This window comes from Mytilus trossulus, chromosome 1 (assembly GCF_036588685.1).
Source record: "Mytilus trossulus isolate FHL-02 chromosome 1, PNRI_Mtr1.1.1.hap1, whole genome shotgun sequence".
Taxonomy (NCBI): domain Eukaryota; kingdom Metazoa; phylum Mollusca; class Bivalvia; order Mytilida; family Mytilidae; genus Mytilus; species Mytilus trossulus.
Genome location: NC_086373.1, coordinates 41,521,261 through 41,537,935, shown reverse-complemented (window position 1 = coordinate 41,537,935; position 16,675 = coordinate 41,521,261). Strand labels below are relative to the sequence as shown.

The following is a 16,675-nucleotide window of genomic DNA, read 5'->3' as shown; positions in this document are numbered from 1 at the left end:
ATACTTTTGCCTTCATTATATGGACCACAGCATTTTCATCTTATAAACTCATCTGGTTTAATTTTTGAAGTAACAAAATGCTTTTAGATCAATATTTCTTCTTAGAATTTGACATTAAAATTATCATAAAACATTTTGAAATATCCCTTGAAGTAGAAATATTTATGAATGATTTTTAAAGTTAAATATAAATAGACATGGCAAGGAATTTTAGCTGTAACTCTTCTTTAATTTACTTGATATCTTTAAAAAGATCAGGTATTGTGAATTTCCATTGTGTGTGGGTTTTTTTTTAGGACAGATCAGAAGCCTTCTGAAAGAACACAGACATTTTCATTTGGCCTAACAAACTTCACTATGCACTTCCATGCAATAATGCATGCATCAATTTTTGACGAAAGCTGTAGTGTCTTTGTTAGATTTGCTGTTGACAATCTTGGTGGTTGGAAAAGTAGAAAACATGAACTGTTTCCTATCAGGTAAGTTGTAGATAACCACTATTAATAATGAAATGGGGACTTTCCCTGAGAAAGCTGTATCAGTGGAATAATTGTTACAGCCAATTTCATTGAGTATATAGCTAAAGGTGAAATTATTGGTTAGCTTGCTTGCTAGCTGAACCGTGAAGTCATAATTAGGTTAGGTAAACTATCATCCTTTAAGAATAGACTAGTCTGACATATAACCATTCTATTGATCTGTAGGACTAAGCTACCTCAAAAGGAGGGTAGTATATCTTACCTAATAATGACTTCACAGTTCAGCTAGCAAGCAAGCTAACCAAAGATATTACCTTTAGCTACACACTCAATGAAATCAGCTGTAACAGTATGTGCAATATTGTTGTTGAATAACAAATAAATGGTGTTGTTCACCATTGAAGGTTATTCAAGAGGTATAGGATTGATTAGTTGAATGGTTGGTGTTTAACGCCACTTTCATAACTATTGTGCCATTTTGTGTCGGTCAGTTTTCATTGGTGGATAAAGCTGGACTGACAAACCCTAGTCAATTTATAGGTATAAGAAGAATTATTGAAAATTTATTGTTACTTTGATGTTGAAATTTTTATCAATATGGGAATAGTTATGTACTAGAGGTGAATTGTTAATATCTATTGATGTAAGCTCCCTTTCAACTTTTATAAATTTCAGATTTTAAGTTTTGGATTTATGGGGCTTTATTCATTAAAAAAGGGGGATTTTTAACACTTCGGACAATAACTCTAAAAGGCTTTCACCGATGTTCATGAAACTTTGGTGAATTGTTAATATCTATTGATGTAAGCTCCTTTTCAATTTTTATAAATTTCAGATCTTACATTTCAGTGTTGTGAATTTTTATGCTTAAAAAAGGGGGAATTTTCCAATTTTGGGACAATACATTTTATAGCATAAAAGACAAGTTAAAAGAGCAAAGGGTGTATCATGCTTTTTTATTTTTGTTAGCTATTCATAAAATTGAGAATGGAAATGGGGAATGTGTCAAAGAGACAACAATCTGACCATAGAAAAAACAACAGCAGAAGGTCACCAACAGGTCTTCAATGTAGCAAGAAATCCCACACCCAAAGGCATCCTTCAGCTGGCACCTAAACAAATATATACTAGTTCAGTGATAGTGAATGCTAAACTAAACTCCAAATTGTACACAAGAAACTAAAATTAAAATAGTACAAGACTAAACATAGGCCAGAGGTTCCTGATTTGGGACAGGTGCATAAATGTGGCGGGGTTAAACATGTTTATGAGATCTCAACCCTCCCCCTCAACCCTCCCCCTTTACCTCTAGCCAATGTAGAAAAATAAACGCATAACAATATCAGACTATTTGATACTTTTTAAAATTGTACTTAGGGGAAACAATTTAGCTAGTGAGTCCTTCTAAGATTAACTTCCCATGCATGGTTAGTGATTTTCTCTTGGCACTCCTGCTTCTTCCACCAACAAAAACTGGCCGCCACGAAATAGCCTAAATGTAGTGCTTAAAAGTGGCGTTAAAACACCAGAATTCAAAAATCAAAAAAAATCTAAGATTTACTTTTGAACTTGATTAGATGAGAAATATTTTGAAGCATCTCCATTTTGAGAACTTTTTTATGATTTTATACTGGTCATCCGTTCAAATTGAGAATGAAATGGGGAATGTGTCAAAGCAACACCAACCTAACCATAGAGCAGACAACAGTGGAAGGCCACCAATGGGTCCTCAATGTAGTGAGAAACTCCCGCACCTGGAGGCATTCTTCAGCTGGCCCCTAAATAAATATGTATACTAGTTCAGTGATAATGGACGTCATACTAAACTCTGAAATTATACGCAAGAAACTAAAATTAAAAATCATACAAGACTAACAAAGGCCAGAGGCTCCTGAATTGGGACAGGTGCAAAATTGGGGTGGTGTTAAACATGTTTTTTGAGATCTCAACCCTCCCCCTTTACCTCTAGCTAATGTATTAGTATGTATATACTTATGTGTTTTATCTTATATTATAAGCAACATGAACTATTGTATTAATTTATCTTAGCGATAAGAACTTATTATTAGTTGTATGCATTATAAGGGCCTCAGTTGTCTTAAGTAGTTAACTACTGTACCACTAGCAAGTTATCACTGAGGTTGTGATTTCAAATCCTTCAGAGGCAGGTTCACTTGACTTAAATCCTAATTGACTAGGATTGTCAGTTTCCCTATAGAAGGTTTGTGATTCTCTATTGGGGTTCTGGTTTCATCCTCCAATAAAAACTGAATACTGACCACCCTGAAATTGCACAATAGTGTTAAAAGTGTCATTAAACATAATTCAATCAATCAATCAATAAGTAAATATCAGCTATGAGAAAATCATCAGATATTTTTTTATGAGTTTAAAGTATGAACAAAAGAAGATGTTGGCTTTACATCATTGAGACATCAATCCAACTATAAAGATAACCTATTAGACATCTTTTTGTACAAGATAAAAGTTTCAAGTGTGCACGAGTTTTTGAATGTCACTTTAGCAGATGATCCAATTTAAATATGAGAGTAACACAACTCATTGTTTGGTCCTCAATTACTTTCTTTGATCCATTTAAATTGGTACTTCTAATATTTTGGGTACATAAACTTGGGTATAGTTCGTTTAGCACTCAGCTCTAGATTACTATACAGGTCCTGAAAGTGACCTCTTTCTGCTAGATATTTCCTCAAAGTGAATTTGAAAGAAAGGCTAATTTATAAAAAAAAAAATGAGACTCAAACAACCAAAAATTCAAAATAACTGAAAAGCATGTGATGGTATGTTAGTTATGTAAAGCCATGTGACAAAATCTTTGCCTGTAAACAGTTGAAAAGGCGTGTATTACACAGGAATATCATGTGAGTTGGCAACTTTGAAGTAGACAATTGTCTATTCAACATTCTTAATTGTCTCAAATATAAAAAGTTGCATATGAATTTTAACAGAAAATATAACAGATTTGTCATTCTTTCTGTATACATAGTCTCAAATTAAAGTTTTTTTTGGTCTGTAATTGAATGAAAAATGACTTCATGGCCTACTATACATGTGGTAAATGTCTAGCAGGAAAACATTAGTAAAACAAACAATTGATTTTGTATTTAGGAGCAAGAGAAAATATGTACTTTCTATTTCAGTAAACACAAAAATGGTAATATCGAGGTTGAGGGTATAGTTTCTGTTCCAAGAGGCTTCATAGAGAGAGGAATGCAATATAGATATTTTATTGTTTGTGGAAATGATGAACAACAAGAGTTTATCTACAATCAGAATGATAATTTGAGATGGTTTTATGTAACTAATAAACAACTGAAAAGTTTGAATGGTAAATATTCTTTCAGAACCAAATTTAAAGAATTTAAAAGCCTTAAATTTGAATCAAATATAAGTTACATTGTTAAATATCTCTTGCCTACATTTTTTCTGGGATATTTGTGGAAAAGTTTTTTAAAGTTGGTGTAACTGCCCTTTTTCAGCATTATTTGTTTTTTTATGAATTAAATATTAGGAAAGGATACAGCAAACCAAAAACTCTACTTTATGGTTATGGCTATATTGCAAATTTTGAATTGCTCATGGTTGAAACAAGTACAGATAACTCTAAAAAAAATTAATGTCATTATTACAGATGTTTTTCATCAGTATGATGGTGTAATCAGAGGATTTGAAGTTAAAGAGGGTTTTACAAACTACATTAAATATGTGACTGGATATGAAAGTAGTCAATATAGAAAGCTACTATTGGAAGATGCCAGTCAATCAGCTAGTACCTTCCTTCCATCATGGCAAACTACAACATTGCCGGCTGGTCTTACTGGTGATGATATGATTATGAGAATAAGCTTACTATACAGAGGACTAAAGTATGGCTACTGCAAAAATACAAAGGCCTTGTCAGAGCATGACCTGAAGACTTTTTTCTCTGAAGTAAATATATATTCTGATTGACATTTATTATACCCTATAGATATAAAGGAGGGTGCATACTGTTATATTCCTGTATGTCTATCTGTATGTCTAGCTATGTGTCTATCCATATTTTTTATTTTTTTTGAAGATGTGGTATGATTTCCAATGAGACAATCATTCACCAGGACCAAGTTATAACAATTGGTCAATATACAACTCTCCACAATGAGCAAAATCAAAAACAATTCACTACAAGCGAAAAACCTCGATCACGAAGAACTAAAATAACCAATCAGGCCCCTCAATAATGCAGGATGCCATTAGTTAATTTTAAAAAAAATTGTTGAAAATTTAATCATTAAATTTACAAAAAAGCAATCAATCTAATTTTTTTACCTCGAAAATCTCAGCAACAAAAAATAAGTACAATTTTGGTATTTTGCAATAGAAATGATAGTGAGGACTAAAAGATTTTCTTCAAGGATCACCAGGGAAAATAATATTTCAGGAACTCAATCTTTCTGCATCCTTAATTCAGATAGAATAATATTAAAAATTAATTGAAAAATGCCAAATGATGTTAAAAAAAAAATTTATGATCTTGATTGATATCTGTTTTTCTTTATCTGTTAGGCTATTAGGTCTGGACTTGACACATTATGGACAGAATTCATCAGCAAAAGAGAGTTCAGTGAAGAAAACAGAATGAAAATTTTTTTGAATGCAGTCACTGTAGCATATTTGTTCAAGGAGTATGCTTTCCCACTTAGCAGTGACGAAAAGAGTGCTCTGAGTGTAGCATTACTTCCAGAGAAAGAAATGTCGGGACAAAGCAATTGCATTGAAAACATGAAAGAAGTGTTTCCACAGTCATTTCAGTAAGTTGATTTTTACATATTTTATTCTAGTGATAGACTGTGAAACTCCAGATAGAATATTGGGAAATTTTGATAAAGAGTTAAGGCCTAACATCAAAGGGTTTTAGTAACTATTTTTGGTCATAAATGTCAATTTAAATGAAAACATTCTGATATAAAAAGAAAAAAGTTTTTTTATGCCCAGATGGGACGTTTAGTTTTACCCTTGTCCATATGTACATCCCAAAGTTGGTTTCTGTTCTCTAACGTTAGTTTGCCTCAACCAAATATTATGAAACTTATACAATACTTATTTTCATATTACACAGATCAAGTTTGAAATTTGGTGGCGTCACTTTTACTGTTCTTGAGTTGTGCCATTAATGATATCTTTTTTTTACAGGAAAATTCAATGGGCTTTGCTAAATGTTGTGGTCAACAATACGTCCTTCAGTTGGCTCTGTTGTATGCCATTGATACATTTTTTGGTGAATCAGTGTTATCCTGGTGAAAAGCCTAATGAAGATACACAACATGACTTTAGTAGACCATACTGGTGGGGCATAGCAGACAGATATAACGACCATTACATGCTTAAGTTGAAAAATTTCAAGGAAAAGAATGTGGAGAAGTAAGAAAGTTTGCCATGTTTTTTTTCTTCTCCAGAACATGTCTATTTTTTCCTTGATTTGCTTTGTGCAGAGATATGTAAATGAGCTGTACATTACTGTCAGTGCTTTCTAATAACAATAACATGTTCATGGGATAGGTTGGTACCCAAAAGATGGCAATTTAGAAAAAAAATCCTTTAAAAGTTTGCCATGAATCAATTAAAAGTTGAGATCTTTTTTTTTTAACTATCTAGTTCCCAAGGATGATTGGCGAAAAGAAATCCCTTGCCAAAGTTGAGAATCTATTTTGGCTGTAGGAGAACTAGATGTGTAAATGCAGAGCTATGTCAAGTCAGATTGGAAACAATAAATTTGATGTCTTGTGTTAAGAGAGAGTGCCATGCACTGTACACATTAAGAAGCTGTGCAACAACTCTGAGGGGTCTGGTTGAAAGGAGAAATTTATGTCCCTATCAAATATTTCCCAATTTTCTATTGGCAGTCAAAATTTCTAAGTCGTCATCCTAGACAACCCCATTTTACAGGACCTACCTGTTGATAAGTTTGTGTTCTTTACATGCTTGAAATATTTGCCAGTGGACTTTTAGAGTTATCAAATTAAATTTTAATTATGTTAATTGTTTTGTGTTGTTACCATTTCTTTGAAAATAAAATAGATAATCTATAACTTCAAATAGTAAAAATGACCCATAAGTCAAGTCAACAATGAATGATGATGCATTGTTGTAATATGTCAAGATTTTACTATTTATTTAAAATTGATAATAATGGTAAGAGAGAAATTATAAATAGCAAAAATAAATTAGGGAAGATCAACAATTAAGTTGATATCACTGAATGTTTTGGTCAACTCTTTGTAGGAGTTAGTGCCCAAGCATGATAATTTATATGAATGTTATGAATTGTTGTATAATATCTTGAAACTATGATAGATAAAGTTTACATAGGGTAAAATGCAGTTTTTGGCTCATTATCTCTGAAACCAAGACATTTAGAGCAAATCTGACAGTATAAAATTGTTCATTAGGTCAAGTATCTGCCCTGAAATTTTCAGACCAACCAGGCAACCCATTGTTGGGTTGCTGCTCCTGAATTGGTAAGTTAAAGAAAGCTTTTGGTTATTATCTTGAATATTATAATAGATGGAGATAAACTGTAAACAGCAAATAATGTACAGCAAAATAAGACCTACAAATATGTCAACATGATCAAAAATGGTCAATTGACCCCTGAATGAGTTATAGCCCTTTACAGTCATTTTAACAGTTTTCATTAATTCTGTAATTTTTTGTAAATTTTTACAAAATATTTTCCACTGTAACTACTGGGCCAAGTTCTTTATAAAAAGAGATGATTGTAAGCAGTAAGAATGTTCAGTAAAGTAAGATCTACAAACACAAAAATCCCCAAACACAATTTTGTCATGAATCCATCTTTGTTCTTTTTTTAATATGCAGATAGACAAAGGTGAGTGACACAGGCTCTTTAAAGCCTCTAGTTTCATGGACATCATAATTGAATTTCGACCAAACATATTCGAAGAACAAAGTTTTCTCTAGAGAAGAGAAATATTTTTCACACACTGATTGAAAATGTGTAAATAGCATGAAATAAAGAGAAAAGTTTTCAATTAAAATTGATCAAAGATTATTTCAATTTTTTTTTCATTTCAGTGAATTACTTCAAGACATGTTAGAGAGATTGGTTCCATATTTTGAGATGGATTACCTTCTTCCAAGAGCACTGATGGCGTCATTGAATCTTGAACAATTGCCTGTAGTTGCAAAGACTGGTCATATTTCAACTGACATTATACTAGCTTCAGTGTGTTATTATGTGAAAGAAGATAACAAAATTTCCAAAAATGATCAAAAGGAAACAGTAAGTCTATAGTGGTGAAGTTATGAAATTGAAAAAAAACATTTATTATTTAGAAATATGGCATGAACATTTCCAGATAAAATAAAGGCAACAGTAGTATATATGCCTCTGTTTGAAAGTCATAAAACAATTGAGAGTAAACAAATCTGGGATAAACTATAACTGAGGTAAACATGTCAATTATAAGAGGAAAGCAATGAAACAACAGAAACAATGAACTGCAACAAAAATACAAAAAAAATGACAATGCAACACACACAGAACTATAAGATCTGCCATTTTCCTGACTCGGTACAGCTTGTAGTTCAGTGGTAGTTAGATAATGTTCGTCATTTGTTTTTTTGTAAATTGTTTTGTAATAAATAAGGCCATGTGTTTTCACTATTGAATTGTTTCATATTTTGCATGTCAAGCTTTAGGCTTGCTATAGCCCTCCATACATTATGGGTCTTTCTCATTTTGGAATGCGGTACAGTTGTCTATGATTGCTTATATACACCCACTTTATTTGAAATGCGTTGTATAGTTGTCTCATAAGCTATCATACTACATCTTCTTATTTTTATATAAATTGCTAGATAGAAATAATTTAAGTATTGGATGAACCAATGAAAATTCAAATAAGATTTGAATCAAATGGAAATACTAATACATAATACAACTGTGATCTCAAAATGTCCATTTCTCTTTTATAGGCCATTATAGAATGTTTGACAGTTGTTAAAAGCAAGTTCTGTGAAGAGAATAATGAAAAGTGAGTTAAGAAAAATCTGTTAATTTGTGTACAAAATACATTTATGCTGTTAATAATTTTGACACATGATCTGTCTGCCATTACCTTTCCTAATGATCATTTGCAAGAGATTGTCTGTTTTTCGTATGTTTCTTGCTTTGTTGTACATGTGAGATTGCAAATTCACCATGTAGGTTTTTTGGTTCAATCTCTGATCCATTAGACTATAAATTTTATAGGTAATCTGACCAGCTATCAATAGATTATGCTAGCTACCAATTTTTGCTAAAATTCCATAACAACAAATTAGTGTAAACTATTGGTTCAGTGAAATTTATTTTTGTGATAATATAGATGTAAAATTTACCATCAAATATTTGTGTCGCCCTGACAAATTTGTCGAGGAAGGACTTGAGGGTACAGTTTCCAGCATCACTGAAGTCAATAATTTGTTCAAGCTTGTCATTTGGTCAGTTTAAATTTCTAATTTTCAGGCCTCACATCTATCTTTGTCATTTCCACTTAACCTTTACATGGTTTATGTTATATGTAATTCGTAATAATACAAATGTACATGCATGATGGCATAAACAAGTAAGATATAAAATAGAGAAAGGAAATTGGGAATGTGTCAAAGCCACAACAACCTGACCATAGAGCAGACAACAGCTAAGGGACACCAATGGGTCTTCAATGTAGTGAGAAACTCCCGCACCCATAGGCGTCCTTCAGCTGATCCCTTAAAAAATATGTATACTGGTACAGTGATTATGGACGTCATACTAAACCACGAATTATACACAAGAATTTTAAATAAAAAATCATACAAGTCTAACAAAGGCCAGAGGCTCCTGACTTGGGCAGGCGCAAAATTGCAGCGGGATAAACATGTTTATGAGATATCAACCCTCCCCCTATACCTCTAGCCAATGTAGAAAAGTAAACGCCTAACAATACACACATAAAAATTTAGTTCAAGAGAAGTCCGAGTCTGATGTCAGAAGATGTAACAAAGGAAAATAAATAAAATGACAATAATACATAAATAACAACAGACTACTAGCAGTTAACTGACATGCCAGCCCCAGACCTCAATTAAACCGATTGAAAGATTTAGTCTTCATCATATGAATATCAGGCACAATCCATCCCGTTAGGGGTTTAGTATCATACTATCACAAAATATATGAGAAGAACATAACCTGTGTCATGTCAACAACTGTTTTTAAATAAATGTGTTTAGTGCCAATGCAAAGACCCTATAAGTGAATCAATATCAAAGCCAAAATATGCAATCTTTAATGACCTTACAACAGTATCATAACTATATCCCTTCTTAATAAGTCTGTTTAAAGGTATCGCAAGCTTTTGAGGTGAATACTGACATTTATGTGCTTTGTAAAGAATATTACCATAAAAGATTGGATGTGAAATACCTGAATGTAAGATGTCTGCATGTTGAGTTATATTTACGAATTATTTCTGTATAGCCTATATAAACTTTACATTTTTCTCCTTTGTAGATCAATGGACTATCTAACATGTGCATGGAGGTCCTTCATGATTGCTTCAGATGTTTTGAAGTGTATGAAAGACCGTAAAAACAAACTGACAGATAATGTAATGATTCTTGCTTTAGATGCTTTCCTGATTTCATTGCATGTGTACTGTACTGTCAAGGACTCTTTTGAAGAATCTGCTGATAAACCTGCTGGTTTTGGGAGTTATGACACAACTTTTAAGGTTGTTCAGTATGGTATAAGATCATGGTTAAATGATAAGATGAATCAGAGCAAAAACAACGAACTTTTGGCTTGTCTGAAGGTATTTTAAACAATATAGTTTCTTTCATTTAGTTTAGTTTTGCTCTTTTCACAACCATATTAAGAGGAATATCTAGAGTTAATTGAATTCATCACATCACTACTACAGTCATTGTAAAACAATAGATTTACCGTCATAAATTGGTCATACAATACATTATACTGGGAATCTGTGTTTCAACTCATTATATTAGCAACATGATATTTTACAGTTGAATAGTTGTTGATTCTGTATTTAACTGATTATGTTCTATTCCCAATTTTAACTGAGTGGATTTGCATAGTAGGTCATGCATGCACAACAGGAGAGGCGTACCCTAAAGATGCACCTTGGTCTTGCTTCTTTTGGAATTCATATGATTCCCTCAGTTTATGGTGGTTACATTGATTTGTCTTCTTCATTTTAAATACTTTTTCCATATTCACAAAAATATTACATTTAATGTTGATCTTAAGTATACTGGATTGTTCATGACTTACAATAAATTTAAGTCGTAAGTTTTTTAACGCTAAATTAAGCCTATTTTTTTCTCACCTTTTTATTAAACAACATTGCACAACTGCTGTTAACAATTTATTTCACTAGTCCTGTGTTCTTATCAGCTTTTTTGCTTCTAAAGATTTTGTGAGAAAAAAAACCGTGACTGCAATCTGTTAATTATTCAATGATATCAATTCTATTTTTAGTCTTGGGATAGAACTCTGAATGTTGCAGTACCAGCAGGATTAATAAAAGATCAGTTTACAACTTTTATTGCGGGATCACTTCATGATGTATTGAAATATAAGGTATGTAGCATTGAAGAAAAACTTAGTCTAATTGATAATTTGTTAACAATCCCTGTGTCCTTTGTAAAATTTGTTTCATGTAGGTGTACTTTTATTTATATATTGTAGAGTTTTGATGAGGAGTTGGTGAGAGTGTACTGTCAAAATCAGAGTACTTTCTGTGAAGCAATGCTGGAAGTTCTAACCAAATATGCATTTGATGTAAGTTGTAGAAATGTAATTTTTCAATCATATATACTTCCTTAAAAAACACATTGACCAAATTTTAAATTTCCTGTTTATAAATTCTTTATTTTCTTGTGGTACTTATATAAATTCTTTATTTTCTTGTGGTACTTACTTTTACATTGGATATCAAAAACTTATCTTCGTATAAAAAAAATGTAATCAGCAAAGTAGTCATATGAATGTATTCTTAAATTAATCAAAATGCAATTATAATTACACCTGTTTTTTTTTATGCCCCACCTACGATAGTAGAGGGGCATTATGTTTTCTGGTCTGAGCGTCCGTTTGTCCGTTCGTTCGTCCGTCCGTCCGTCCGTCTGTCTGTTCGTCCGTCTGTTACACTTCAGGTTAAAGTTTTTGGTCAAGGTAGTTTTTGATGAAGTTGAAGTCCAATCAACTTGAAACTTAGTATACATGTTCCCAATGATAAGATCATTCTAATTTTAATGCCAAATTAGAGAATTTATTCCAATTTCACGGTCCAGTAAACATAGAAAATGATAGTGTGAGTGGGGCATCTGTGTACTGTGGACACATTCTTGTTTACACTGTAATTGATTACATTTAATTACTTGTAATCAGAAATTGCATGATTAATGATTACATGGCAAAATGTAATTGATTGAATTACTGATTACAATTATCTCATGCCAGCCTGGTACATGTATTATACCTTTTAAGTATTTGTTTGTCAACATGTTTATGTTTTATTAGAAAATTTCCCAGGGCAGATGTTGTCTCAATAAAACATTCTCCAAAGGATTTTGTTCTCTAACTTATGTTTTTGACCCCTAAATCTGAAAAACTTGAACTTTAATGTTGTGAAAATAGGATGAAAAAGTAAATTGTTTAAATGACTAACGGTTTCAGTAAAAAACAAATCACCAGTTGGTCAATAGTGATGTATCAATGACGTCATAAATGTAGGTGAAATGAGTAAAAGAATGACTTTTTTGGTGTGCATAATTTGGGAAAACTTACAATTTTCAGTTTCAAACTTGTAAAATATTAAAATGTCAGTCCACTAGAAATTAATTATTGGCTGAGGCATGCTTATTACAATGTGAAAACCAGTCAAATGAGGAGGAGTTGGCAACTGTAAATGGTTTTATGACTGATTTTCAATGCAAAAGTACCAATCCTGTAATCAAAGTATTGTGAAATGGTTTGGTTAAGAATGTTTTAAATGTACTTTCTAATATTCCAGGCTGTTGTCAACTGTAGCAGACAATTAAGTATAGGGAAATGGAAGGAAGGACAGTTAAAGAATTTCGGAAAACTGTTGTCAATTGTTTTTGAAAAGCATATAACTCAAGACATTTCAAAAGATTTCACATCACTATTACAGTTTGTGCTGACTTGGAATCCATTTCCACTCTATGTGAAAATGTACAGTAAGTTTTTAAATGTCTGCAACATTTTGATATACTTTCAATATAATAATGCAGAAAATCCTTAAACACACATAATTTATAAAAAACTTTTTTAGAATTATATATTTATTTGCTTTTAAAAGTTACAAGGAGAATGTGTCTTTGAGAAAAAAGCAAAGAAATTTCATATCTTTTTATCTTGTTAATTCACCTCTTATTGTTCCAATGTACAGATGTTAAAAGTGTACTTACCGGTATATTTAGTCTCTGTTGGAAAGTTGTTTCATCTTCTTTTTTTATACTGAAAGTTAGAATGATATCCACATAACACTTATCATCTTTTAAATTCCAGATAACAATGTGCATGCTTCATTTCTCAGTGAAAGCTGTGTAGATTTAATGAAAGAGTTTCAGAAATCAATAAAATCTGTTGTCCAAGGAATATGTGATAGAAGTATTACAATGGGACATCTTCAGATAATTGAAGAGAAGCAAGAACATTTCATAAACATTGTGAAAGATATACCGGAAATGGACTCAAAAGGATTGAAAAGAAGAATAGAGCTCAGAACTGCTGATATGAATGCATTTTATGATTGTAGGAAGAACCTGAATCATTTTATTGACATCTGTCACCGTTCAGAAGGTAATTTTTAACCAGATTTTCAACAACAAAAAAAGGTAATTGATGTGGGGATGAGGTGGGCAAGTGAGTATCTGGGCCAGGGTTTCCGCTGGCGGTCGCCATTTTCGCAATTTGCGAAAAAATAATAATTGTGGCGATTAAAATTCGTCATTGGCGAAAGAATTTGGCGAAAGAAATATATTGTCACGATTTATTTTCAGCCATCTTGTTTATTTACTTTTTTCGGGTTTCTCTGACTTTACCATGAATACCGATCAGACCTTGAACTCGTTATGATTTTGACAGAAAATCAATAATCAGCTGATTGCATTTATAGCTATCGACATCAAAGGACTAATTAATAAAGGTGTTGAGTGTATGATAAGACAAAATGATATAGTTAAATGGCTTCTTTCGTATGTCATGAAAGGGATTTATTTACCGCTTTGCAACGCACGTGTTTGAAGCAAAGTTTACGCTTCCTCTCCTTCTTTTGATAAGAAAATTATTGTTATGACGAAAAATGTTCAAAAGCTAGAAAGGTCGCTGATTCAAAACTTTATCATTTAACTTTCATATAGATCATTGAGTGGATACTTCAAAGTCGTTTCAGTAACACACGTGTTTCAAGCATATAGTTTTACTTATTTACGATGGTCTAGAAAAGAAAACTGTCATTATGAAGAAATATATTCAAGGGGTTGTCATGAGAGTAACCCTTCAATGTAATGACTACACCTTACACAAGGGATCAATTCCAAGTGATAAGATTCTTCGTTTTGTTGTAAAAATCACTTCTTGTTTAGCGGAAAAGGGGGGGGGAATAAAATTTTATTACAAAAATATATTTGGCGAAAAAAGAAAAAAAAGTGGCGAAAAATATATTGTTTTGGCTAAAGAGGTGGCGAAAAAAATAATTGATCCAGGGGAAACCCTGATCTGGGCAGAGGGCTGATGTTAGCTTTTATCATTGTTGAGTTGTTGACCTTAAGCTTTCAATAGCAAAAAGTGATATTTAGAGCGTTTTCTGTGCAATAATTTGATATCCCTTTGACTTAATTGTATTTTTAACTTGATACTGTGTAGGGTCCAGATTGACAAATGTCATTTTCATGCATGAAAATACGGTTTAATTTCACTGATAGGGTCTTGTTACAATTGTTTCTAATTTAATTGATTTCAATGAAACTTTAATTCTTAAAACTTTTCAGCCAATTGCATTTAGTGTGTAGGTAAAGGCAATATCTTTTGGTAGCTTGATTGCTAGCTGAACCGTGTTTTCATTTTTAGGTAAGGCATACTACCCTCCTTTCAAGTAGCCTAGTCCTACAGACAGATAGATTGGTTTTCTGTTGGACTAGTCTACTCTTAAAGAAGGTAGTTTACCTAACCTAATAATGACTTCACTATTCAGCTAGCAAGCAAGCTAACCAAATATATAACCTTTGCCTACACACTCAATGCAATCAGCTGTAAAAAAGATATATTCTTTGTAAGAGCTATCCCGTTAAACTTGATGTTGGAGGGTAAAATTAAATTGAAGGAATCCTTTATAAGGACTATTCCATTAAACTGAATGTTGGAGAATAGAATTAAATTAGTGGGATCCCTTATAAGGGCTATTCCATTAAAGTAAATGTTGGAGGGTAGACTTAAATTAGAGGTATCCCTTGCAAGAGTTACTAGTATTCTATTGAACTGAATGTTGAAGGGTAGAAATAGATGGAAGCTATCTTTTGTAGAGACTATTCCATCAAAACTTGATGTTGGCGGATAAAATCTAATTTGAGGTATCCTTTGTAAGGACTATTCTATTAAACTGAATGTTGGAGGATAGAAAGTGAAGTTTTATTTTTTTGTCATTTTGTGAGCAGATATTGAGATGTATGATTCCTGACTTGTTATGTTTTACACATATATTTTGTTTTTAGTAAACACATTTGACATAGAAGAGCAGATGAAAAAACTCCATGATTTTGAAGATAGACCTTTGAAAGAAATCTGTGCTGAAGTAGATGTACCTAAAGATGTAAGGAAATATAAACCAAGGATAATTGCATTTGAAATAAATGCAGAAATTTTAGAAGCTTTGCCAGAAATCATACGTTGTTCCAATGGAAATTTGTTTATAAAGATGTGGGATAAATGTGCAGTAGAAGTGAGGAAAAGATTTGACCATGCTCTTAGCATAGATGAGATAATGGAACATGTATGGAAACCAGCATGCAAGGAATGGAAAGCTTTACATCAGCGATTAAAAACAGGGGAAATTTTCTTCAGAGAATTTGATAGTCTTTGTGGTCGCATGGACCCAGAAGCATTGAGAAAAGAATTTCTCATTCTTGAAGATGGTAAAAAAAGTTCTTGGATAAAAGAAAGAATTGAACAAATGACAAGATACAAAAATTTACAGAATTGTCTGGATGGAGCATCTATTATAATGGAGGTTGTGGAAGAATTTGAGCTAGAAGGAGATTTCCAACCAATCAGACAAATTATGCGAATGGTAGGTGCCATTTAATACATTTAATATATTATAGTTAATATGAGCATCACCTTTACCAAGAAAAGTGCTTAGAAGTGGCATGACAAGTTTAATATTTTTCACAAGTTTCTGTGCCACTAAACCAGTTTAAATAGACATACCTCAATGAGACAAAACCAATGAATGATACATAAACAATGATGAAAGGATATTAGTCTGTTATAACATGGTTACAGGTCCTCAGACGCACAACAGCACAGTCACTTCTTCTGTATTCATTATGCAATATTTCTTTTAAAACTCAATTTTATTGTTTAGCAAGTATAACCCAGATTAAGCTCTCTCTGAATATGCACAGAGAAGCTGTATAAACTAGATGACTTAGTATGAATACTTGTTATTATTTTCAGACTAAAGGCAAAGATACAAAGATGAACCATTTGAATAAGTCCTACCTTAAAACTTGCTCAGTGTTAAGTAATGTAGATGAACAAAAGGTCAATTGTCTTAAGAGGTTTATGGAAAGTAAAAATCTTGTAAATTGGTTGAAAGAGAAAATGGGTAAGTTTATATTTGAATAATTTTGTACATTGCTTCAGGGAGAGTGAAAGTGATAAAACTATATATGCTGTACAAATACTTGTAAATTTATTCACATAAAATGTCCTGCATGTTTTTTCAGTGAAAATGATGTACAATGAAGGAAAAATGTTTAAGTTTACTCATAAGACTATTTTCGAGTTACTGACTTTTGAGTATATAATTTATCAAAGGGTATAGACTTTGTGGTCACATTCTGGTACTCGGTCAAGTAAGAGCAACTAAGAAAAATAATAT

The 16,675-nt window shown here is 32.1% G+C and overlaps 1 protein-coding gene across 1 annotated transcript in view; it reads left to right on the top strand.

Annotated features, from left to right (window-relative positions):
* The window catches only part of LOC134718809 (E3 ubiquitin-protein ligase rnf213-alpha-like), a 105,413-nt gene that overhangs the window by 710 nt on the left and 88,028 nt on the right, over positions 1-16,675 (top strand). Inside the window, exons 2-15 of the mRNA XM_063581582.1 lie at positions 297-479; positions 3,641-3,828; positions 4,132-4,430; positions 5,046-5,290; positions 5,673-5,900; positions 7,575-7,782; positions 8,478-8,536; positions 10,039-10,339; positions 11,026-11,127; positions 11,236-11,328; positions 12,563-12,749; positions 13,081-13,374; positions 15,285-15,859; positions 16,249-16,399. Coding sequence (XP_063437652.1) covers positions 297-479; positions 3,641-3,828; positions 4,132-4,430; positions 5,046-5,290; positions 5,673-5,900; positions 7,575-7,782; positions 8,478-8,536; positions 10,039-10,339; positions 11,026-11,127; positions 11,236-11,328; positions 12,563-12,749; positions 13,081-13,374; positions 15,285-15,859; positions 16,249-16,399 — 3,113 coding nt within the window. The remainder of the gene's footprint in view (positions 1-296; positions 480-3,640; positions 3,829-4,131; positions 4,431-5,045; positions 5,291-5,672; positions 5,901-7,574; positions 7,783-8,477; positions 8,537-10,038; positions 10,340-11,025; positions 11,128-11,235; positions 11,329-12,562; positions 12,750-13,080; positions 13,375-15,284; positions 15,860-16,248; positions 16,400-16,675) is intronic.